Source organism: Phalacrocorax aristotelis, chromosome 3 (genome assembly GCF_949628215.1).
Source record: "Phalacrocorax aristotelis chromosome 3, bGulAri2.1, whole genome shotgun sequence".
Taxonomy (NCBI): Eukaryota; Metazoa; Chordata; class Aves; order Suliformes; family Phalacrocoracidae; genus Phalacrocorax; species Phalacrocorax aristotelis.
Genome location: NC_134278.1, coordinates 129,006,167 through 129,031,537, shown reverse-complemented (window position 1 = coordinate 129,031,537; position 25,371 = coordinate 129,006,167). Strand labels below are relative to the sequence as shown.

The 25,371-nt window shown below is 45.4% G+C and overlaps 1 protein-coding gene and 1 long non-coding RNA gene across 4 annotated transcripts; one reads left to right on the top strand and one right to left on the bottom strand.

Annotated features, from left to right (window-relative positions):
• Nucleotides 1–1,740: 1,740 nt before the first annotated feature.
• Nucleotides 1,741–15,674, bottom strand: DACT2 (dishevelled binding antagonist of beta catenin 2). The gene is made up of 4 exons (XM_075089582.1): nt 15,325–15,674; nt 9,238–9,370; nt 7,538–7,825; nt 1,741–4,381 (listed from the first exon to the last, which is right to left on the bottom strand). The coding sequence occupies exons 1-4, from the start codon at nt 15,562–15,564 to the stop codon at nt 2,583–2,585; spliced, it is 2,460 nt and encodes an 819-aa protein (XP_074945683.1). The 5' UTR covers nt 15,565–15,674; the 3' UTR covers nt 1,741–2,582.
• On the top strand, nt 15,208–24,345 carry LOC142055541 (uncharacterized). 3 transcript variants are annotated; one of them, XR_012659972.1, is made up of 3 exons: nt 15,208–15,343; nt 17,395–17,602; nt 24,056–24,345. It is a non-coding gene; the product is annotated as an uncharacterized LOC142055541 (long non-coding RNA). The 3 variants fall into 3 exon arrangements; XR_012659971.1 differs by lacking the exon at nt 15,208–15,343 and adding an exon at nt 15,938–16,256; XR_012659970.1 differs by lacking the exon at nt 15,208–15,343 and adding an exon at nt 15,938–16,292.
• Nucleotides 24,346–25,371: the final 1,026 nt, after the last annotated feature.

Here is a 25,371-nt window from a genome sequence, read left to right as displayed (position 1 = left end):
CCCCCCCCCCCCCCCAAAAGCCCCAGCTCAGTAGCATCGCCGCACGTGGCGATACCGCAACACTGAACGGCAGCTTCTCTGCACGCTGGGGTTCTCCAGCACCACCGATTTCCCCTGGATCAAGCCTGGGTACGCAATCGTATTTCTGTCCAATTAGCCAAGGCATAGGATGATGTTTGTTCCGGCTTTATGCTTTTATGTTGGCTTTACAGCGGCTCTGGGAGGAGAGGCGTTATCTGACCTGGCAGAAAGCGTGAGCTGTAGAGTCAGTGATACCTCACCTGGCATAAAACCTGTCGGTACAAAATTAAGTCATCATTTTTCTTTATTGGAACTGGCAGTGTGAGTTCACTTTCGGCATGTGTCTGGCAACGTTTCTGACGGAGTATGAACAGCCCTAAAGCGGGATTTACGGAGCTGCGGGACCACAGACTTGCGGTTTGAGCTTACCCTGATAAAAAGGCAAGGAGCTACCAGGTGGCGGTTTTTACCAGGTTTCAGAACACTCCTACCCAGAGCAGTTTTCTAGTTAGGAACAATTTCCTTCCCCACAAAAAAACCACCCTCAAAATTCCTAACCAATAAACCCCACCCAACACAGAAAAATCCATGGATTAAAGGTTCATATGTAACTTTTGACATACCCCCCCAAACCAAGCCTTTTGTGTAAACGAGAAAAAAGAATCCTTTTGTGGTGTAGAAAGTCAACACGGCATAAATCACTATTTTGTTTGTTCTGTTGCTAGACATGCTGAACCAGAAACCACCACCAGACCTGTGAAATTCTCCATTAATCCCACCGGAGCGATCGTGCCCAATACTCTCAAGACCATGAAAAAATGCTTAAACATATTACGCTGACAAAAATGTAATATTTTCCTCATTGCCGTAAGGATGGCGTTATGCGCTAGCTTCAATTAAATGACTTTACATAACGTTTACTTTTCTCTACCTCATTTTCCAAGAAAGATTTGAAAATAGAGTGGTTTAAAAACATAACAGAAGCTTCCGAAGAACCGAAGGCTTTGGCTAAAAGTTTAGTCTTTCAATATTGCTGTTTGCTAATGAATCCTAGGAGTAAACAAGCACTCTTTTACCCACAGTTTCTGCAAAGCACTTGCCTTTTGTTTGGGACGCTCAGTGAGGTAATGCCTACATCTCCTAGGCCAGGAATGCGTTCGGATTGGGCACTGAAACAGGGTGGGAGGATAAAACCTGCTCTTTGGCAAACACAGGGTGAACTTCAGCTCAGCTTCCAGATTGCTGTGCTCAGAGGAAAGAATTAGGACTGCTTGTCTGAACACACACACAAAAAATCACTTCATCAGTTTAGCAGCCGGTTCAAAGCGTCACATAGGTGCCCTCAAACCCATCCGAAACACGTTATGTATACATAAATATGTGTCTTAAATTAAGGCTTCCTGTTACAAATTGCGTCAATTTAAATGAGTCAGTTAAACACTGCTCTGTCCTCAAGATAAATACTGTTTATTTTTAAATTCATGCATTTAGAAGCAGGTGCTGAAGCAGGTTTCCCGAGGTAGAGGCGGAAAGGAGCCTGGTTCTGACTGAGCTACAGCAACGCTCTGAAAAATAAAAAAAAAGAACCCCTCTGCACAGCGATCAGGAAAAAACAGATCTGCTTCACCAAAGAAAGCTCCTCTGCGTTCCCAACGTGACGGCAGAGTTCAGAATAACGTCCTTTAGGCATCAAAGTCAGACAAGCACAATTTTCAGAAGTACATTAAATAGTATTTATTGAGTTTGTAATTTCAGGGGCAAAGCTATAATCTCAGTCCCAGCTACGCGCACACTGTGGCACTGAGCCCTCATGTTCTTTCACCCATGTAACAAATGAACAATAACATGGAACATAATAAAGAGGGGGTTTGGAAAAAAAAAACCCCACCAACCAACCCTATACTCTTCAGTTTTCAAAACAGGAAACAAAGTGAAGACTTGTTCTCATTCACAAACACATTTGCCTTCCTGATTAAATATAGTATGTTTTTACGGAAGAAGAATCTTGTCCTCCTGATGTTTGGAAGAAGGTATGGGATGGTTGATCTGACAGAAAGTAAAACTATGGAGAGCACTGAGAGCTCTTCCGTAGGAGCACAGTGACAGCTGGATGGTTAATGCAGACTTCAGACTGCAAAGAATTCTTCCCAAGAGGGAGGGATGCTACCAAATATTCAGTTGGGAAGAGCCCCTCTTCTTGGGAAACCTCTGTGTCTGGGACTGATTCTTGGGTGCACATGGTCAACAAACCATCAAGAGCCTGCCTGTAAAATCTTACGGCAGAGGTTGTTTTCATTTTCACCATCGTGACCCTTCTGCATAGTAAAAAAAGGCATCACACAATATACATAGATCCATATTTACAGAATAAGTGGCAAAAAAGGAAATTAGATACAGTGACGTTTATGTCCTGGCATTAACAAACAAGATCCCTTGTGTCGATGCAGGGGTCATTCACAGCTCGTTTAAGCAAGTCCTTCTCTCTGTACACGGGTCCTCTTGCTTTGCAAAATGAGAGCCAGCAGGATGTCTCACTGTAAGAAACGGACGCTCGCTCTCCCTTAAACCATGGTCATGACCTTCAGAGAGGCAGGCTGGAATCTCCTAATCTTCTTCTTTAGTGCCTTTGAAGCTTTGATACGACAGATTTTGGGCACTGGGGGAAGAGGCTTGGAAGAGGCCTGGACCGTCCCCAATTGTCTGACTGAACCTTCAGGCCAAATCAGCTCACTTTCATCCCCCTCATCATAGTCAAGGGCGAGGCTGCTACTGTTACTGCTGTCATCTGAATCGCTTTCACTGGACTCACTGTCCCCAAAGCGGTTCGTCGTGAAATCGCTGACCTCCCCTTCGCTGGTCTCTGCGATGGTGGAGTGGAAGAGGGAAGCGCACTCCGCAGAATACTCGGAGTGGTCTGACTCGCTTTTGGCATAAGCTCCGTGGCGCTGACTCTTGGAGCGAGCCCTCGCACCGACAGCGCGCAGGACACCAGCTCTCCTGGCCGGCTGCCTCGGCGCTCCCAGGCCAAAGCTAGTAGAGAGGCTGGCCAGGTGGGCCTTGGCAGAGATCTCCACTGTGGACTGCCACTTGCGCTGCTTCTTCTTGTTGGCTGCGTCTACGCAAGCTGCTTCGAGGGAATACAGCGCGGTGGCAGAGGCTCTGTAGAGCTCTGGCCGGGATGGCACGGTGGGGAGCCTGACCTGCACAGGGAACAGGCTAGACTCTGAGCACGACCTGCTGGTCCCGTCACCAGAATACGAAGGTCTCCGCACGATGCTCTTCGCTCCGTGTGACCTTTGGGGTTGATTACACTCAGCAGGCAGCCTGGCAGCCCCATGGGACCCCCTCGCCTTCTCCAGGCAAAAGGAGTGCTTCCCAGGCCGCGGTACCTTTTCACTGTTCCTCCTCTTTATCTTTACTGCCTTTGTTTTGGAGCTGGCAAACTTGACTCGGACTTGGTGGGATTCTGCAGGGACAAACTGAGCGTGAACGAACTCACTCCGCGCCACTCGCTCATGACACCCGGCGTTAGCCAGATTGGCATTGCCACACCTTTTGAGAGGCAGCTTTCTGGGTGGGATGGCTTTAGCATTCCAGGTGCCCAGGCTGGAGTCGTCCTGGCACAGCTGCGAGCAGGGTGAACTGCGCTCCGTGCTGCTCTCCGTTGCTTCTGCCAGAGGAGAGCCCCTTGCTGCTGACTTGGCAGGATAACAACTATTCACAGCTGATGGCTCTGCGTCAGGCCGAGCGGATGGCTGTTCTTCATTCACACAGCGCACGGTCTCCTGCTGCTTGGCACATTCCCCCTCCGGCACCTCTCTCTGCAGCTTCCCTTCAGCTTTGTTACTTTCCAGAGAACTCGCTTGTTTTTCCAGCTGGCTACTGCTGCTGTTAATTTTCACTCCACCAGCACTGGGGGTTATAATGAGTCTCTGGTGCATTGTGGCTGGCTGGCTCTTTGTTGAAACCCACTCACTGGCATCAGCCCGATTGTCCCCTTTGCACCTCGTCAGCTGCAGTAATTTACTGATGTAGCCCCCTGGCTTGGCCTCAGTGGTTGGCCTAGTCCTAATCAAGCTGGGACCTGCCGCACTAGGCATGGCTTTGCTGGGAGGAGCCTGGAGGTCTGCTTCTGGGGATGTCCCCACCAGGGAGAAAAGGGGACTCTGTAAAGCCACCGCGTGGAGGGGGCTTGGGTAAGGATACACATCAATGCCATTCTTGGAGACCAAGTCGTTCTGGAACTTGGGGTCCACGCTGAGCAAGTGCATGTCTCCAGCATGGCACAGAAGCAACACGGATTTGGGATCTGTCTCTTTCTGAAATCTAGTGTCTGCTGGAGTGAGTCTTTCCAAGTCACCTACACAGTGGATGAAAATAAATAACCTAATTAAATCACAGACAATTACATTCAAACCAGCTTGTGCTAAAAGTGCCATTTCAGAGGGACGTGCTAGCTTTTACTAAATTCAGTAGCATGAAGAAGAAAATAGTTTCAGTCCTCCAAGACCACTGAATTACTTCAAGGCTTCTATTCACCTGAGCACAATGGAGACGGGCATATCTTTTAATGCCAAAAATAAAACTCATGCCTTTGCAGGAAATTTAAACTGTACTTCTTAGATGAAAGTAAATCTGTGCATATATAAAAATGTTCTAGAATGTCACAGACTAACAGGAACCCCAAGAACTACACAAAAATAAGGCATTATTTTTATTTCTTAGTGGAGATAAAAAGTGACTCCAACAACCAGAAAGCCTGAAGCTGAATGTCTTGTAAAATTACCCAGCACAACAGATACAGTTTTTGAACACTTCCCCCCCCAGGACAGGATAAAAAATTCCTCTGGATATATGACTATAACTCAGAAATTCCTGAAATTTCCTGCATGCAGAGTCAATTTTTTTTTTTTTTTTAAACTGGTTAAATTTGAATTCCAGCTTTTCCTCTAACCCTTTTATATCACATGTCGTGGAAAAATCTATAGTACTCAACCAGCTGCTTTAAGAGGACTTAAGCAGACACTAGATTATAGTGTTTCTTAACCTCTTAAATGCTGGAAGCTATAGTTGTTTATTCTTTTACATTTTGCTTTAGTAAGGCATTAGTGAACAGAAGCACTCAACGCACACTGGAGAGCCGTTAAGACTCACTTGTCCCGTAGGCCAGGGGGATGTGATACTACTTTTCCTTAACCCCAAATCCAATGAAATCTCCTAACTGGATCTCTCATTTCATTTGATAACAACATTACCAGTCTCATGCCTTTCTCAAGTAAGTACCTTCTTAGAGTATTCAATTCCAGAAAGAAATATTCAGAGGTTTTATTAAAAGGCAGAAAATCAGGAATGCCATAACTCTCTGCCTGGGATTTTTAAAAGTCAGCCTTAAGGAGGTAAAAAAATGGACAAAAGAACCCTTACTTTGACAGAGAAAAAAAACCTAAGGGTAACTACTCAGGCAGATGGGAGGCTCAGCCTGAAGATGGCTTTTATGCCCACCAATTCAGATCTCTCAAACTTTGGAGCACTGTCAAGGTTGCTGTAAGTTACACTTGACTGTTGCACCTTCCTCTCAGGAGTGCCTCTAGTGCGCCGAGAGGACAGGCTGTGCTCCTGTGCGAAGTGAGACTGTTCCACCCAGACAAGTCATCCGATAGGGTGCTATGGTGCCGTGTTACCTCCGGTACCAAGAGTACTGGAACCATCTGCAGTTAGCTTGGATTTCTTTGTACAACAGCGCAGGCTTCAGTGCCAACAAATCCTCAGCTAACTGATTTCCTGGCTGCTTCATGCTGCTAGAAAACCCAACCATCAAATCCAACCACATATTTCACTTACAGCGACTATTTCTGCTCTGTGACAGGAAGCTTTTGAAAGACTTCACAATTTGACATTGTCTGCAGTCTACCTAAGGCACTTACAGACCTGCTACAGCAAAGGTTAGGATGATGATTTCTCAAACAACGTATTTTCATAATGAAAATTCTTTAGGAAATTATTGACAGCATGTAGTGGTGCTCTCTTGTGCAAACCAGGAAGGTGTCAAAAGGATGCTGTGCTTGTGGTGTCTCAGCAAGCTTTCCGCTTGCCACTGAGAAAAGGCAATCGGTTTGTACCTGCAGTTACCTGAGGGGACAAGCTAAGGAGAGGAAGAGAGACATTTCTTCCCTTCTCCAAATGATGCTTTTCCGAAGTAACATCTTGCCTCACTTCCTGCAATGTGGTCAAGTTTGCGAGAATTGGTTCTTCAAGACTACACCCACTACTTGTGTTTCTCACACTGAAGGAAGAAAGAGGTTGTAGCCAGGTTCCTCCTGGGTGGTGGTGGTGGAAAGAGGGCTGAAGGAGGTCTGTAGCCTCACCCCTGCACCCCTGCTTAACGTCAACTATCCTTTTTTCTGCTCAACTATCTCCATATCAAAAAAACCATAAAGCCCCTGGGGTTTTAGCAAAATGTTGCAAGGCAAGAAAGTTTGATAGAACAAGAAGTCTGCAATCTGAACATGGAGGCCATGAATCATTAAGGTCGGCTCCATTCCCAGCCTCTGAGAAGACTTTGCTTTCATGCTGTAATTTACCACCGTTGCTTCAGGTGCGTCTGCACAAACAGGTGGTCTTTGCTTCTGCTCCAAGCAATCCAGAGGTGGGCTAGCTCAGGTCAAGGAGCTGTGGGAATGACTCCAGACTGACACGGTACGTGAAATGATGTTCCCGATGGCTTCCCTGTTTCCATAACGGAACTGTCACACACCTGGCTGGTTGACCACATGAACTGCACTAACACGAGGCTCCTCTGAGGCCATGGAAGGACCCAAAATAAGAAGTGATAGGATGTCACTTCACAGATGGGTAAACAAGAGATTTGGAATATTAATGAACTTGTCCATTTTATCTAAAGGTATGATGCAAATTTGTGGTCGATCCACTATTAGGCTCATGACAGGTGCCTAGACGGTCAATTAACCTTTGGCGTCTGTTTTCCCTAACTGTACATGATAAATTATGAAAAAGAGCATCGTTTGGGTCCACATTAATTTCAATAAATAGGGCAAGGTGTATATAAGTATTATCATACTGATTTTATAACAGATTGAGAAAACAGGTTTTACAGAAATGCCTTTCTCAGCAAAATGCATCACCTCTAATTTTGAATTCACCATGTATTTTTCATATACCCCTGCACCTTCACAGAAGGTTTTTCAAATACTGCAGTTTTTCTGATTTCACAAGTAGGTAAATTGAAAAAAAGGTATCTCAACATTCATCCAATTTTATCTCACACACTTAAATATTTTTTCCATTTTCAAATGCATATGTCCTCATATTTGTTATTGTTTGAGAGTACTGAGTATGGAGACAAGTGAAAGTTGGACAGTGAACAGGTTGGCTCTGTGGTTTCAATTAATTTTCACTTTGTGTATTGAAAATGAGTGCTATATATTGATAGTCCTAAAAGTAATAACCAGGATTCTGCCCTTCTCTTGAATGAGTATCCAGTTCTGCAGTCAATTACCTGTGGAGACTGGCCTCGGTCGGGACCTGGCAGGAGTCCCAGACACGTCTGTGCTAGCTGTAATCCGACATCCATCGCTGACACAGGCTCCCTGCTGCTGGAAGCTGGTGGTGTGCACAGTAGTCTCGTCTGCAGACTTGGGTCGGTAATCAAACACACTGAGCCTTGCTTTAGGGTGTTGAGAGCCAGGCAAGAGACTAGTGTGGGAGGAGGAGATGGACTCACTGTACACAGAGGTACAAGAATTGGAGAGTGAGCAAGAACCACCGTCACTCAGGTCATAGAAGCCTGCAGAGTTAAAAGAAATTGGAAAATATTTGTTATTTGCAGTAACTAAACATGCTCTGTAGAAGGAAAATGCAGAGGATAAAATAAACCTTCATTTTCTATGTGCCACAGGCCTGAATCTACGATCATTTCTTTGGGTAACTTTAGCCGAGGTATTTTTATTGGCCTTCTGCATATTTACTTCGGCCCTGAGCCAGTTTGGCACGCACATGCATGCTTAATTCTGAGGGTGGGATGGGGTGAAGTGCAGCACCATCACACCCATTTCTTCACTGGAGAACATCTTTGGGGACTATTATGCAACTGATGTAATATAGGGCTGTCTTACGCTGTTGTAACTTGTGCTAGGTGCATACGAGCACAGCTTGGATGGGAAAGTAGAGTAAAACTACCCTGTGATCAGAGCTGCCAAGTCTATGATAGCTAGAATGTCTAAGGGCAGAGAACAGAGGCTATCTGCCCTCTCCAGGTCTTGCAGTCATTGCCAATTAATTATGGAAATATTAAAAAGGCCCTGTATAAGTTCAAGATAGAGATTTTTATTATTCCTGTCTATAGAAAGCAAACACAGGAGGAAGCTGTTTCCTTTTGAACTGTGTGCATGTGCCTAAGCGCACAACTCCAGAACTTAAAACGCTCAACAGAAACTTGCACCTTTTATACCCACTCCAAGCATGGGGCTGCAAATCCATATGCTATAAATAAAAGCTTTCCTTGTCTCACTGAATTCTTAAGGCTTTTCAAAATTCTGTTTAAAAAGTATTCCTGTCGTCCCCAGACTAGATAACAGAAACTGGTTTTCCAGACACCCTAGCTGTAAAAGCCTGCAGTACAGCGCTCTCTGTGAATCAGATCACAAACCTGAAACTCAATCTCCTTCTGTCCATAAGAGCTTTAGTCAGCAAACCACTGATTTTTGTCTTTTAATGAAGCTGTTTCATTTTTATACAATTGATCAAACATTCATTTGGCCAGAGCACCGCAGTGGTAGTGATCTTCACTGCCTTAGTGAGGTTCAGGACCTGTCTTGGATCCGAGCAGAACACCAACATGGATGTTGGTCTCCTTCACCTGTAGGAAGTACTCTAGCCTCTTTGCCAATGGTCATTCTGCACTGGGCAAGGTAATTAATTAAGTCTGTCTCCTCTTCCTTCCATTTGTGGCTGAAATATCCATTTTAAAAAAAATCCAGAAAAAATACTGTTTGAGTGAATAAGCATTTTTCAACTAAATCAACTTAGCAGGAAAATTACCACCAGCTCTGTGAGCGTGCTCGGTGCCAGATGACTACTCTCCACCGCAGCCATGGGGCACTATTTCGGACCAAACAACGCAGAGAGTTTTGCTTAGCAGTCGACACCCTGCAGTTCTAGCACCACACCCCCGGGAATAAACGACCAAGTGCACATTACCTGAGCTGGGCCGGCTGTCACTATCCAAGTATTCACTGGAGGTCTTACTGACGTCCAACTTCAGTTCGCTTATTCGCTGGTCTAGCTGATCCAGGTGGCTTTTCAAGCCGACATCCTGTCTCCTCAAACGAGACTAATTCACAAGTCGAGGGAAGGAGGAGGAAATGAAGAATAATCACAGTTAGAATCTCAGCAGCAACGCATGAATTCAGGCCATCTGTGCCGGACATACTCTGCTCTCATGAAGCGTTTTGCTTAGCTAAGGACTGTTGCAATCAGCTCTCTGCAACGAGAGTGACATAACGGACAAGTACAAAAGATTCTGTTTCTCAATATATATTGTCTTCTGCCCAGCTGAACAGGTTCTCAAAACTTTTCATACTGAATATACTTATTTTAACCTTTGGGTTTTTTGTTACACCTATGGCGGGAACCGTATCTCTAAAGAGGATGGCAATCTTTTATCTAATTAACATATTAATACATGCACTGTGTTTTGCCGTGCACTGCCTCTGAGCAAAGGATGAGATAAACATTATGGATTGTCTGCAAGAATCTGAGATGCCGCCTGATGAAAGGAAACTGCTGTATGTAAAGGGATCTTATTGCCACACTAAGTAAAAGCAGCACACTCGTTTCCGTAAAACCCTTGGCTTTGATGGCATGTCTTTATAGTTGAAAGGGCACACCGCGCAAATTGTGACATCTATTTTGCTGAAAGTTTTCCTTGACTGTCTCGTGGTAGGTATTTCCACACATTTTATGCAAGAAGGCGGCGGCATTTGAATACTGCTGTGAAAATGACTGTATTTGAAATAAATGGTGTCTCAAGCTTGCGAATAATCCTTCAGAAGCCAGCAACGAGGTCCTTTGCCTACTGCAACCACTGACCAGGCTGATCCGAGGTAACAGCTCCCGCAGTCGCTGTATTTATGCTGTCAGCTTGGCGAGGCAGATGGCCAGGCGTTAGGCACCAGCCAAACCACCGCAGTTGGTTTCTGCCACAAACTTCTCACGTGGCACTTGGCAAATTACCTAGGCCCAGTCGCTATTTAGGCAGCTTCTAATTATACCACACCTCACCACCCATCCAACGCTACTTTAGGGAAAGGTGGTCTCTTGAAGCTGGCTGTAAAGTTGTGCTTACAACCCTTGAGGGGCCGGCTTTCCATTTGGTAATGGCGAGAAAAACATGACTAAGATTATTCTTGATGTCTCTGTTTCAGATTTAAAAATACAAGTGGCATTTCTAGCAGCATTTCCAACCCCAAATATGAAAAAGAAATACAACCTAGGTCCCTTAAACTAATTAAAGTATCGGCAAAATTAAATGTAATGCAGAAAATCAAAATCAGTATGTACACATTTTCGACACCTTCACATTTTCCTTGTGATCGGATTAATCAGCTTTTAACATTTGCATTTTTAGGTTTCTCCAAAGCTATTAATACTAAAAGCAATGAAAGCTAAGATCCTAAGGTAATCAGTAACTGATTAGAAACTGGGATTCAAGGAAGAGAGAAAAGGGACAAGTGTCCTGAGTCTCACAAGACAACTGTTATGGCTGGTGATGCTGCTGAGAAGAATGAAAAGGTATTTCTAGCATGCTTTTATGAAGACCTGGAGGAACACATAAAACACAAGAAATAAAGCCCCTTTTTGTTAGTGTCACACATCTAGAAAGGTTTAAGCTCAAGAGGCTCATTACTGCTTCCTAGGAAAACCCATGGTGATTTTCCTTCTTCCTGTTTCATATAAACAAAAAGGAAGGGAAGAATTGGATAATAAAGGAGATTTTCTATCCCTTCTGAATGATGAATGTATGACCTCCTCAGTACTTCTTTATTTCCTTTACGGTGAAAAAAAGCAAAACCATGCTGTGCCTCTTTCAATCCCACCTACTCAGGAAATCACAAAGTTTTGTTTTCACGGCTGGAATTAATTGCTTAATGATTAATGTTTTGCCAGCCAATCCCTCAGTCTGTGGTTTCTGATTAATGACAGGGAGGCCACAAGGCTCTTAGGTATTCAAAGATTATTTATTATACCTGCAGGTTCTGTCTGCGCTTTCACAAAGTTTTAAGCAACACACATGATTTACATCATCGTTTTTAACCCTTTTATGGTGTCTCACACCATTGGGTTTTCATGTTTCCGGCAGACTTCATAGCTTTGATCTTTCAGTTAACTCCTCCTGCACTCTGAGAGGAGAAGCATTCCTCAAACCATTTGGGTAAGGACGACTTTTCCGGAGCGTTTGCTTGAGGTTGTTATTGCTTTAATAATCACGCTAAGCAGCACCCAGAACGATAAAACCTAAACACACTTTCTCCATTCACAACATGAATTTTACATGAGACAAAACCTTGCAGGTGAAACCATCTGTTTGCTTTGGGCAATGCAGCTGTGAAGGCTTCTGTACGCCGCATGACGCAGGACCAGACCTTCCAAATCAACTTGTACTATCGATGGCCTACAGTTTTTGGGAGCCAAATCTGGGCTATCGTCATACTCATTTTTCAGAAGGAAGAAAACTCTCTGAAAAGCAGGTTCCTTTAAGTCAACACAAACTGGCACCCCAAATCAAGGCACCAAAACCCACTGGTCATACTTGACTATTCTCAACTATCCATCTCTTCTGTTAAAGGGGTGGTTGACATTTATTGGTTGTAGATTAGCACCCGATAATTTTATTAATCCAACTGTATTTTAGAATGGACAAATGATAGCATTAATCTTGTCTAGTTTTGCACATCTAAAAATCTATTTACCCTTGGGTCTTTTTGTAACTGATGGTGCAAAGCAGCCAGTTTCAGAGGAAAATTCATCTCACCTATCCCAGACCCTTACTGCAGAGTGAGGTGAATTCCTTCTACTGGCACCTCCTTCTCTCAGGTGACAAAAACTTTAAGTTAGTTTAATATTAAAAAAAATTTAAAATCCCTGGTTTAAAAGATGTTTTATTCTATTTAAAACTATCTTAAAGGGGCTGTGTGTGTGGGAAACCTGTGCAAAATGCAGCGTACCAAGTGGTGGGATTTTTTTTCCTCTTCAGTACAACGTGTCCCTTCTCACATTTTTATAACATCATAAACCACCTGAAAGCTTGCAAAACAAAATCATCAGATTCAAATCGAATCAACCAGTTTTTATAGATATGTTCTCTGAGAAAACATCTGAGAAAATACTGGATGCTACAGCCCTAGATATCTACCTACTTTGACTGTGAAAGCATCATAGACTCCTTTCTTTGTATTAGCCTGAATACGTGTCTCTTCTTTTTCCTCTACGTCACCGTGATATAGTTTGGCCAAGAGACTAGTTTAGCACCTTTGGGATCACTGACAGTAGAAGGCATCACCTAACTCTGCTTCTCTTCTGCTAGAGAGAGCTGATCCTGCCTGCACCGTAGTAACCTGCAGCTTCCAGAAGAGCCCCTGGCCACGAAAAAGAGCCACCGGCTGCGGTGAAAAAGGACACGACTGCTCGGGGCAGCAGAAAGCCTGCAGCCTTGCTGCCTATGACAGACTGCTGGAGAGGCCAGCCACTGGCTGTCACCGGTACCTGTTGCTGGGGAAGAGGTTGGGATGCTGGAGGGGCATCCATGCATGGTCCCTACTGCATTTGATGGCTCTGCTCCACCCATTCCTGCTAGTGGCACTTGACTCCTTAAGGCTGCTGCCTCTGCTCTTCTGTTTCTCACCTTACCATTATAGCAGAAGCCTGGCCTGAGTCTTTATCTGCCTTGTTTCCATCACTGAGATGCCTCGAGCCACTCCAGCTGATACAGCTTCCCCATTTTATGTTGCAAGGACCAAACTTTTTATGAATTAAACCAAGACCACGCTAAAGCCCAGGGCTACAGCCCTACTAGAAACTCAGATCAAGATACACTGCAAGGCAAAGCTACATTTACATTGTTAATGAGTTTCTCAATCTGAAAGCTTAGAGCGCAGAGATCGCATACTTATCGTCCAAGAAAAACAACGATGAAGACTTAACACTCCCTGAGCAATGCTGTGCTTTGCATTTTCTGTTGTTTCTAGTTTTAACTTAATTTCCTGTGATCATGAACAGAATTTTCAAGGGTTTTGAGTGCAATGCACTGCTCATGAGTCACCAAGAAACAGTTTTCAGCCTGTAGTTGCCGAGTTCCTAGGATCTGTGGACTACTTCTAACAGTACTGGGAAAAGCCCGGTTTCAGCTGGTTTTACTTTGCTATTAGGCAGCTCTGCAGTGTGCACCTCTACTCAGATACATGTCTGCCATTTGCAGGCGAAAAACCAATACAGGTACCAGGTAGACCAGTCTGAAAAACTTCCAGCAGCCACTGGGCAATCAGAAGAGCTTTGTATCACTACTTCAGGCATTCACTTAACTGCATTTTTGCTGAAGAACCTGCCCCTGGTTTTATGTAGTTCTGAGTCATCCCTCAAGCTTTATGAACACTTCCCTCCCAGGCACCCCCAGAAGACACGTTTCCCATAATCGCACTGGCACCTACTGGTGAAATCTGTCCCTCTCCAGTGGTGTGCTGAGTTCCTCTCATCCTCCTGGCTCCTGCATTTCTAAGAGCAGCAATTAAAGGCCATTTGGTTTTTTCCTTCCATTTTAATGGTTAGTTTCTCCCACGTCCTTGGAAAGCCTTGTAAAGTGCCAGTACAGTCCTGACAAGCTCATCTTCTATTTTCATATTTTATTTGAAAAATATATACACAAAGGTGTAATTAAAGCACAACAGCTGACATAAAAAAGAACAGTCACTATGGTCAGAGGTCATTGGGTGTTTCTATTAACCCAGTGGCCCCAGACAGGCAATAAATGCCTTCAATTCTTTTGTTTAGTTAAAAAAAAAGGAATAAACTAGAGCCATTAGTTAAAATTAACAATGACAGATAATCGAGTGGTTGGCAGTCCACTTGTCCTGCATTTTTTACCTTAAACAACATATGCCTGCTGATGTGTTTCATATGTGGTGGCTAGGTTTCCCTGAACGTTAAAAAGCCAATTTTACTCCGAGATGCTGCCTGATAAAGCTGCCGACAGGGAGCAAATAACCACGCTGTTTTCACACCTGATTGATAACCCATAGCCAAGCCTAGCACTAGTACCAGGAGGGAAAGGGCTCTGAATTAAGCCTGAGCTTACTGAACTGTGTAATTGCCCGTACTAGAGATTAAAGCCCTTTACCCTTTGATTGTTGTCTCACCTATGAAACTCGTTTCAGATATTTTTTTTCTCCTTTAACAAAAAAAAAAAAAACACAACCCACAAGCAGCCAGTGTAACACTTCAAACACCAGGCCTGGCATTCAGTTATTCCCTTTTAAACAGGCAATCCGTGGCAAGAACAAAGTACCCCTGGCCCATGAACCCCTTCCTGGAGGACTGACTCCCACTGGCCTACACCTGCGTGGGCACGCATAGGTGGGCGCACACAGGCAAACCTGCACAGGTGGGCACGCTTAGGGGTGCACACACAGGCGAGCTCACACACAGGTGGGCATGCTTAGGTGTGTGTACACAGGTAAACCCGCACAGGTGGGCACGCTTAGGTGTGTGCACACAAGCGAGCTCACACAGGCATACCAGACCCCGAGCACTAAGTCTGTTCACGCTTATCCCGCTGTGCGTGTCTGTCGGTCCCCCACGTCAACGGCTAACCCTCAGTCAAGAGCTGAGCGCTCGCAAGCGTTGATGCGCGTATTAACTGAAGTTAATCATCTCCGGCTCGGCTCCGATGAACGAGCAAGGCCGGGTAACAACTTCTCAGCGCTCCTCCTGGCGCGGAGCCCTCTCTCTATCAACCCCGCGCACTTCCGCGCGATGAACGCGCGCCCAGGTGAGCCCGGCCTAAGGAAAAGGCGCGACCGTTATCACGGCTGCGACGGGGAGGGGGGCGGTTGGCACCGCTCCCCCCAGCGACACCCCCCACAGCGGGGCGGGAGGAGCCCCACACGGCACCGGCGGCTCCCGGCGGGGAGGCGGGTGTCAGGCAGCCCGGCCCCGCGGTGCTCCCCGCCGCCCCACAGCACCCCCGGAGGCGGCAAGCGGACCCCGGGGGCAGCGGGGCGTCCCGTCCCTTACCAGCTGCTCCTTCAGGGCGGTGAGTGTGGCCTCCAGCCGGTGCTCCTTGTTGTGGGCGGACAGGGGCTGCTCTCCTCCGCCCGCCGCCGGCCGCTGCGGCATGGCCAGGGCGGCCCGCACCAGCTCCCGCTGCTTCTCCCGCAGCACCTGGAGCTCCTGGAGGCCGGCCAGGGCCGCCTGCAGCCTCTCCCCCACCCGGCCGCGATCCCAGCCGCCCGCCCGCGGGGCGCCCAGCAGCATCGTCAAGGCTGGGCCGCGACCCCGGCCATGGCAGTGGGGCGGTGGGGAGGCGGCGGGGCTGCTCCCGCCCCAGGCCGTGCCTGCGGCCAGGGCCGCCCGCCCCGCTCCGCGGCTGGCACCGCGGCGAGTGAAGCGGGGCCGCGGCGGCTCCTGCGGTTTTGGAGGAGAGGTGGGGACGGGGGAGGGAGAAGAGGAGGGAGGGAAGGAAGGGAAGAGGGCTGCGGGGCCACCTCTCGGGGTGGATACGGGCGGAGAGGAGCCAGTACCCGTCCGCTCCCTCCGCCCCGCGCGGGGGCGGCTCCCGCCTGCCCCGGGGCAGCCCTTGCCACCGCCTCCTCCTCCTCCTCCTCCTCCTCCTCGCCGGCGGCGAGGAAGGACGGAGCGGCAGCGGGGCGGGAGGGCCCGGCCGGGCGGGGAGCGAGCTGCGGGGGCACGACCCGAGCGCGCCGTCGTGCAGCAGCCGCGTGCCAAGGGCGGTAAATGCGAGGGTGCGGTGCGGCGCGGTGGGCGCTCGCGCGCGCGACGCCTCCCTCACAGAAACGCGGGCTGTGGAGCTCCCGCCCTTCCCCTCTGCGCCGCCGATCCGTCTCAGGCACAGCGGTAGCGCTCCTCGTCTTGCTCTCCAGAAATCAACCCCACTGGAATCCGATGGCAGAAGTTTGCGTTCTCCTACCGAATTGGTGATTGTCAAGGTGTGGCTCAGCCCTCCAGAAAGTCAGTTGCTTTAGGTGGGACTTGAAAACACGGTTGGTCGTAGAAATACAAGGTCATGGTGCTGTTGCTACCGAGAAATGCCTGTGTTTAAAGCTCCCGAGCCAGGCAGCTGCTGCTCCTTAGGGAGGCAGCTGGTTAGCCGGCAGCAAAGCCAGTACGTGCATAGTCTGTAGTGACCCAGAGGGGGAGAAGCAGCCCTGGTACCAAGAGCCTGGTGAACAGCAGAGCCCCTGTTACAGGATCCTAATTTTACTGCTGCCTACGCTGAAATAGGAAGCGTTTTAATCCCACAGATCCTGAGATCACCGTGTGCCACACTTGAGAGATGGAAAGAACTTCATGAAGGGTGCATGATTCTCCGTGAAACAGCGAGCACACGCGCACAACCCACCTCTCTGGTTATCTTCTGGTCGCCCTGTGGCATAACTTTAAAAGCTAGCATATTTTAATTGGAATGCCACTTAACTTTGAGCTGGGATACATGAGTTGGGTGAGCAGGAACCAATCGCTCTGTCACCTCTTCTCCAAGTAGCTTTCTTTCAACACCACGTGTGGGTGGCCTTTTATGCCGCTGAGTCTGCAGCCAGCCTCGCTTTCCCCGCAGCAGTCCCTAGCTGTAGGAGTGTCAGAAGCACTAGAGTAATGTCAAATCCAGCTCCTTGCTGCGGGGGCAAATTATTCATGTGTTCGTTCACTGCGTCCTGTGCAACACGTTATTTGATAGTCCCAGTAGGACCAAGCCTTGATTTCACTGTGTCACTTTCAACGTCAACAGTTTTCGTGTCGCTTGAAGACCTACATATCGAGGTCTTCCGTTAAATAGGTAGATTCAGGTAAATATTCAGGTAAATATTGAGAACAATATTTACCCTGCCAAGTTGAACAATGGAACAATGACAGAAGGGGTCCAGAGGGGTCCTAATCTGATAAGTTGTGCTCAACTATTCACAAATGTCTCCAGCTGCAGATGGAACAGCAGGGACAAGAATGAGTGATGTGCACTGCAGTGCTTAAAGTGCGTATGATGTATGACATGTATAACATCATCTAAGGCATGTTTTCTTTTTCTTTAATGATTAAGCCGCTGTTCTCCTTCCTTCCCCATTCATCTCGCAGAACTTCCCTGTGCAGAGCCATGCCTCAGTGCCAGGATGACTGAACTCTTCATCTACACGGTGGAAAGAAAAACTGAGCTCAAAACGGAGCTGCTCTTGCAGCTGATGACAAAAGACGGCACGAAACGGCTGTCACCTCTCAGACAGAGAGTGGCAAACAACCATCAGTGCGTGGCATGTGGCAAGAATCTTGCAAAATGCCGTTGCAGGTATGAGGAGCTGAAGTGTTTTTGTAGATCGCTTGGCTTGGCGCTTGTTAAAACAGACATACAGCGCAGTTCCTTATTTTATTCGAACCATGTTCTAACACGACCAAATAGGAGTCACCGACACAAATTCCAGTTAGTATATACTTGCTAGGAGAATTAGATAATATAAGGTCATATAACTTTCTTTTCCTCCTTCCTTTGCAAGGAACTGTTATCCCTTGCTCTTTGTTCTTCCTCTTCTTTCATCTTTTTATCTTTTCATACATTAAATCCCAAATGGGCTATATCACAGCAGTATCTTTATTCTAATCAGTTTCCTGATTATCCCCTCTGTTGTACTGATTACTTTCTTCCCCAGAACCCTTGTGATGTCACTTAATCGTTTCAGATAACTCAACAAATAGCTTGTGTTATCTGATTTCTGGAGGAGAGAGTAAAAGGTGTGAATCGCCCCTAAATTTAAAACTATGAGATTATGTGGGGGAGTGGTAGTGGTAAAGGTGAAAGCTTCATAGCAGAGACTTACAAAACTTCTGCTGTTCTTAATGACTGATAGAGAAGAATGTTTGATACTGATGCTCTGTAAAATTTCACTAGACTTTAAGAATGACTTAAAAAAAGGGGCATACTCTATAGATAACAGCCCATTTAGCTGCCTAGCTTTAACACACTGAATCCAAAGGCTGAAGTGTAGCTTGCACTTTTCAGGAGCCAAAAGGTTTGACTTTCCACTTATGTTACTTTAATTCCTTTAATTTAAAAGACGTTATTCTTGATTTATGCAAGAGTCAGAATATCATTTCTGTTTTCCACCTATGGATCCTGAGGTAAATTAAAATTTATTAAAATGGTGTAGTAGAGGAATGATACAGTTGTGAAATCAGACACCAAAACAGTAGAAAATAAACCAATTTGTCTATGTAACCTATTTTAGGTCCTGATCTGTGTGTTGTGATCGCACAGGTGTTCCACAGGTTTGATCCTCAATAAGTGTGTAGAATGAAAGGTGGGTGATCAGTGGGCAACTACTCAGCGTCCTCTGTCCTCATGCTCCAGCCCATGCCTTATTTACTGCAGATTATTTAAGCTGTTCACTAGTGATAGAATTTCCTTTTGCTTTTAAAAAATATACTTATCATTCTAGCTTTTAAGTGCCTTACAGTATGAATGAATAATGTCTTTACAACCTCCTGAAGGGTATAAAGCTATTTTTGTTTTCTAGGAGGGGACCTGAGGCACTGAGTTTCATTTCAGAGATGCTCACTCATTTTAGGTACCCATTGGAGATGCCTTTGGCCTGATTTTTCAGTGTACTTAGTATTATACAGTTAATAAATATCCATTTTATTGTTCCAAGAAAAGTTCCCTTTGACTTCAGCTGCAGTTCTGAGCACTCAGCACTTTGGTGAATTGAATACTGGGCATTTTAATTTGAATCCCTAGAAAAATGAGGGACACAATTAGCGCTCCTCATATGGAGCCAGCTTGGGTGTGCCTGCACCTGTGGTAGAGACGTGCCCTCAGAGCCTCATAAACTACCAGAAGGGAGGCAGGTGTTATTTACCCTGTTTGGCAGATGGAGATGTACAAAGAGGTTAACCCTTTTATGCAGGACCGAACAGGAAATCTGTGGTAGGACTTGAAAGTGAAGCCAAATCATTCATGTGACCTCAGAAATGACTACTCCCTGTTTTGTGAATGCGTATTAGCCAGTTTGTGTGGGGCTAACGTTAAGGGTAGGACAATTTATATTGGCGACCAGATGTGTTTAAGAAAAAAGTGGTTGAATGTTTGCTTTGGATGAAGTCCAGAGTACACAAAATGCTTCAGTAAACCAGACAACTTCAAGAGCTACATTGCAGTTTGCTTCCCACGTTTGCTTATGTTTTGCTGTGAAAAATAATTCAGGCATTTTTTTTTTAGTAACGTTACCTTATGGAGGCATATGGAGTCCCTTCACATAAGCTTCAGCCTGTGTTTATTTTAGTTGTGTCTTTAGCCTGTACCGACACTGGCATATGTAGCACTAGTTGAGGAAGAATCTGTTTCTTTAGGACTATATGTTGACATGCTAGAAACTAAGCGCGTGCACCAGCATCCTCGCTTTGCCAGCCAGCCTCTCCGTCCTCCGTGTTGTTCCTGGGAGCTCCACAAACCTCTTGCCATCGATGCTGCTGAGGGTCTTACACAGAGGTACTGCCTAAGGGAATCTTCTGAGCTGTTGACATCTGGCAGATGTTTAGGATGTTAGTTGGAGGAAGCAGAGCAGTCGTATGTGGATTGAGCCAAGCCTAACACAGCCATTATCCTACTCAAGATAAGGCAAAGTGCAATTCTTGTACCTGTCAGTCTTGTTCATTGTATGCCCAAGGAGATGCGTACTGAGCATATCCTTTCATGTAAAAGGACTGAGGCACTGCTTGGTGTACAGGCTTCTGCTGTGACATGGGATGGAGCCTTCTGCCATTTATTTGGAAATGTTAAGTTTAACCATTAAGAATATCCTGAAAGTGGAATAAACCCTTATGTTGCCCATGCTGGGTGGTGTTAGTTCTGCACTAGCACTGTTTGCCAGAGAAGGCATGGTATCGTATGTCCCTCTGTGAGGTGACAGTAAGTAAATTCCCATCATCCAGGCGTTTTGTCTAATTAGCAGAGCAGCTGCCTTTGAAAACCTTCTTCTTAAGGACTGATGTCTCAAGGATTACTTTATTTAATTAGAAAGATGTAAATCACTGGTCTCTTTCCAGAGTTCAGAGAATTTTATTTGAACTGAAAAAAATGACTTTTTGAACTATAGCTTTCGTGGTAATGGATATGGAAAAGGAAGCGAGAGTGTAGCTGACAGATACGGCTTGCTACAAAAACAGGTTTGAGTTGACAGAGGTCTTTAGAAAGAGGAATCTTCTAAAAACATGAGTAAAATCCTGCCTTCAGCTACCAGGGATTAGGAGATGTCCATCTGTTTTTGTGATTATTTCTGGGGTTTTTTTTGCAGGGTTGCAGATTGATTCTTTTGTGACACTCCCAGCACAATGGTGGGGGTTGCAGGGAAGGGAGGAGGGAGGAGGCTTTGCTGAGGACTGTTACAAGCTTAGCATCAAAGTGCTCATTCTTGTCTCTTTCCAGTTTATGCTCTCCAACTGAAATCTTTGTAACTAAAAGCCCGTATTTTGGACCATGCAAAAATGTGTGCATATCCATAAATCTGTGGATAGATAGACAAACTGGGGGGGCACATGAGCAACTGTTGCACAGATGGAGACTCAAGAAGCACAGGATATGCAGGAAAATGGAGAAGGTAGTGGGGACCAGAAATCTAGGTAGGCAGAGTGGCACACAGTAGCCAGGATGAGTCTGGGGCCAGAAGCCTGAGAGTTAAGCCAGAAAACAGAGATAAGGGCATCAGTATTCAGAAAGAATGGGAAAGTGGGGACCTAATAGAGGATGGAAACCAGGAAAAAAGGTTATATAATTTGGTGTGGCTCTAATCGCTTCTTGCCAAGGATCCTGAAAGCATTGCCATCCTAAAATAACAGAGAAAAAGTCAAAGGACAAAGAAATCATTTGAGCTGAAGAGGTTTAAATTTACAACAGACCGTAACCAGAGGTGCCTGGGGGACACATGGTGAGTATGGTTGGCCTGGGACCAGTGCTCACGGAGTCGCTGCACCTCCACGTGTTCGTGGGCACCAGGTTGGTGTAAGACTCTTTGGGGGGGGGGGGGGAAAAGAAAAAAAGGAAAATTTTAATTTGGCTTCTCTAAGAATGAGGTGCCAAATGTGGATGCCGGGTGCTTCTGCCATGGGATGGACCGACCTAAAGGGAGGAGCCGGGCCAGAAGGCTGTCCCACAGCGTTGGCATAGGGCAGTTTTTGAAGAGGAGCTGTCAGGAACTTGCTGCTGAGAGGGGCAGCAGTCCTCCCCCATCACTTCAAAACCTCATTTCTGTTCTGATGGTAGGAGCCAGGCTGGCTGCTTAGGCTGGGGCACAGGCAAAGAGGTCATTCTGCTGCCGCAGCAGGTTAGGCCTGTTTTGTCCACGCTGGCACTAGCCCTCCTCTGATGTGGCTCGTAGCCTTGCACTGGATTGTGCTCACTTGGCGCTGGTTCTCCTTTTTCACCTCAGCTCCTGCTAAGAACAGTTGGCAGGTCAATGCCTGCCTGAAATCAGGTAGAGAGAGCCAGGACACAGTCTGCCCCGTGCTGTTACATCAGAAGCCAAGGAGAATAACGATTATTTTTCCACATCGAGTGATACCTTCTTTTACACCTACTGTTCTCGCTCATTGGCATCCTGATGAAAATTCAGAACTGACTACTAGGCAATCCTGATATTAGTCGCTAATTCCCTCTCACAGCCTCCCTTCTCTCCATATTTTCTCCCACCAATTGTAGCTTGTATTTTTTTCCCAGCAGAACCTCACTTTCTTCCTGTCCTCCTGATTTCTGTTGGCTCTGCAGCAATATTTTTCTGCCTTCATTATAATTTGTAATGCTTAACAAGTTCGCGTCACCTGGAGATTTCATTACAATGCTGTTTAAAACCCTCTTCCTGATCGTTAATGGTAAATGTGAATTCCAGCAACGTTGCAGTAAAGTTCCAGACGCTCCTGCCAATGCATTCCTTGCTCTTCATTATTGCTTTCCCTTTACTTCATTACCCTTCAACAGCTTTTCAATATAGGTGATCAGGTTTAGATATCCAAGCTGCCACCTTTTCTGTTCATATGCCAGATTACTCCAAGTGACTTGTAATCCCTCATTCCAGGGTGTGCTCTCATTCTTTCACGTGCAGTTTATTTTTACTTATGGACTTTTCTGCTAGTATTGGAAATATTTTAGCTGTCTTCTAAAGCTTTTTGGAATCACAGTCTCTGGTGTTCTGTTGATTTAGTGATTTATCATTTTTATTTTCCTCTAGTCCAAGGGATCCCAATTTTCTTCTTTCACTTGTCCAGCATTAATAAGAAATGAATCCATCAAAGCCTTTAAAGTTACACCAGTCAGAGAATTGGTGTTCTATTGCTTTATATTTCACATCATACGCTTTACATCAGATTCTTAACTAGCATTTGCATGTGGATTTGTCTTTTTACATTTCTTTGTGTGTGTGCGCGCACATGTGTAACTCTGTGATCTTTCTATTTTCAAAGTTCCACACTTCTCTGAAAAACAAAGCAAAACCTGGTGTGTGTAAGGCCTGAGCCTACTTCTTTGGAAAATAAATGTATTTCCAACAGGAAAAGCTACATGCCAGTATGCTGTTCCAGAGTATAAAGTATACCTCCTGCCCTACTGCAGGATTCCACCGATTAACTCTGAGGTCTTATAAAGGAAGGGCACTAGCTTTTTTCTGGACAGATGTAGTGTATAGTTCAGTTAGTGCAAAACAACCTCAAATAGTTTTTCCGGCGAGAATAAAACACAATGCCAGAAAAAAAGAGGGAGAAAAAAAGAGCCCTTTCATGGCGCTGTATCAACAAGCTTAGTTAAGGATGGCAAAAGTTTTCAGGACATATGGTTAGAAAGCCCCAAGGCACCTATTCAGCAAGATATGTAAACACTCATCTAACTCTAAATAGGTGAGTGGTCTCACTGAAGTCAAAAGCACTACTTCTATGCTGAAAGTTAGGCACATGCTTTAATATCTTGCTAAACTGAAGCCTAAAGACCCACTGATTTTAATCTTGTCAAATACTTCTGCAAATTCTGGGTCAGGGTGTTCAGAACAAAACATCTTTTGTTAAAAATAGTTAGCTTAAGGATATCCAGAAGGAACATGGAAAGAAAGAGGAATTCCTCTTACAGTTTCACCGCATGCTGATTTAGCTGGTGTTCATATTTATTTGCATTGGAGATCTGTGCAGGTAGTGGGGGTTAGACTGCAATGCGGAGGATGGCATGGTAATGTACTTTTATTGACTAACAGACATTGAACGCATTCAGATAATGCACCCTTAGCTTGCTGGATGCTCATAGGCCTCCTCCTTTCGGATTCTTTCACCAAAAAGCAGAAAGAACAAGCCAACAATCTGCCGACCTGTGAGGGCTGTGATTTTATTGGACGTGCTTTAAAATGCATTCTCTTTTCTAGGAATGATGAAATGGGGCAGATCCACTTTGCTCCACTGACCTGAATGGTTCATGGCAATATCTTCACGAGTTTTGTGAGCTAATAAGATTAATATGATGGTGTATAAGGATCGCACCGAGCACTGTGGCGACTGGGAAATGTTATCACTTAAATGTCTTCTTTTAGAAAATGCAGATGGGTGTATCCCCACAGAAGCACGTCAATGTCATCAACATCTGAGATGGGGGAAGAAGCATCATCAATTGCCTTTTTTCATTCCGATAATGTTAAATCCTTTCCTTTCACTGGGATGGAAGTGCATGAAACCCCGCATACTGAATCCTGTGTTTCAGCCATTGCTTTGCCTCTGTTTACAGGAAGGGGCAGACATACTCCTTGGGGAGCGAGCTTTCCTGCTGAGTCTACCCTGAAAGAATTAATCACAGAGCTTCGACTGTGTTTCCATTTCCCAAAGCTGGGGCCTGTCTGGGCCCCACAGCTAGGTCAGTGATAAAACCATAGCAGAGATTGCTTCAGCATTATAAATCAGCAAAATTTACTGGTGGTACATCACACCACTGCAGTATTGCTAAATGCATCAGTGGAGCAATATTATGGCAAACTTTTCTCATCAATAAAGCCTTTGCTTCATTTTTTTCATGTTTAAAAAGAGTAGTGGCAAACTAAAATAGTGATATTTCTTTCTTTCTCACTTCTTTCTTTCCTGTAAAGGTTAACTAAACTAGCTACTGAATAAAATTGAATTGCTTTACAGGCAATGGTTCTTTGCTCTTAGGCATATTGCAGAAGAGCTGTGCTGGCAGGAAGATGGTGCTTATTCTGTGAGACTGTATTTTCAGCATGTTACACAACACCAGCAGGTTTGCAAAACTCTGGTTGCGTACCGATACCGACAGTTAGTGTTTTGCATGCTTTTCCATTTGCATGTAGGGTCTGCCGGATTCATCACCGTCTTTGCAGCAGGGTGGTGATCAGGGGCAGTTATAAGTCATTAGTGAGCTGCGGAAAAACAAATGGCAAACTTGCAAGCATGCTGAGACACTGACTGTGTGCTCAGCGATGGGATGGGCTAAAGCACATATTGCACGTTCCAGGATGGGTAAGATAAATGAGAGATGCCTGGCTGGTCTCTCATTCCTCTGCTGCTGAGGCTGTGGAGCTTGTGCTTTGTTTAACGTTTCTGTTCACAATTTTTTGTGTGTGTGAATAGGCTGCAAACAAACACACGTAAACACATGAACATATGCATTATCCTTGCCCTGACTTTGCCATGTCATCCTCTCTACAGCTTATTCCTCTTCAGCAAATTTATGTTTATTGGCAGGTGCCTATGAAGATTCCTTGGTTACATTCTTAATTGGATTTTTTATTAGACTAGTTTGATTGCAAAGTACATTGCCGTGTGAACACCTGGGGAAGACAGGCGACAGGAAATGATAACTAGAGCTTTTTATGAAACGCTGGCTTCTTAAAATCACTTAAAGTATTACAAATTAATATCAGCAACCCATGCCCAAGTAATCCTTAATCATAATTTGATTGCAAAAAGACATATAACGCGGTTAATTGGACATGATATGATTTGGTATTGTGTGCAATACATACTGCTATGTTCTGTACATATGGCCATACATAACATCTCATCTCTCACCACAGGAGACCCAGGTGGCCT

What these genes read in the sequence shown, in the direction of transcription:
- DACT2 (XM_075089582.1), bottom strand. Translation starts at nt 15,564, where the DNA reads ATGCTGCTGGGCGCCCCGCGGGCGGGCGGCTGGGATCGCGGCCGGGTG. An exon ending in CCGCCCTGAAGGAGCAGCTG is followed by an intron (nt 9,371 to 15,324) that starts GTAAGGGACGGG and finishes CTTGTGAATTAG; the next exon opens with TCTCGTTTGAGGAGACAGGA. An exon ending in ACCGAGGCCAGTCTCCACAG is followed by an intron (nt 4,382 to 7,537) that starts GTAATTGACTGC and finishes TCCACTGTGTAG; the next exon opens with GTGACTTGGAAAGACTCACT.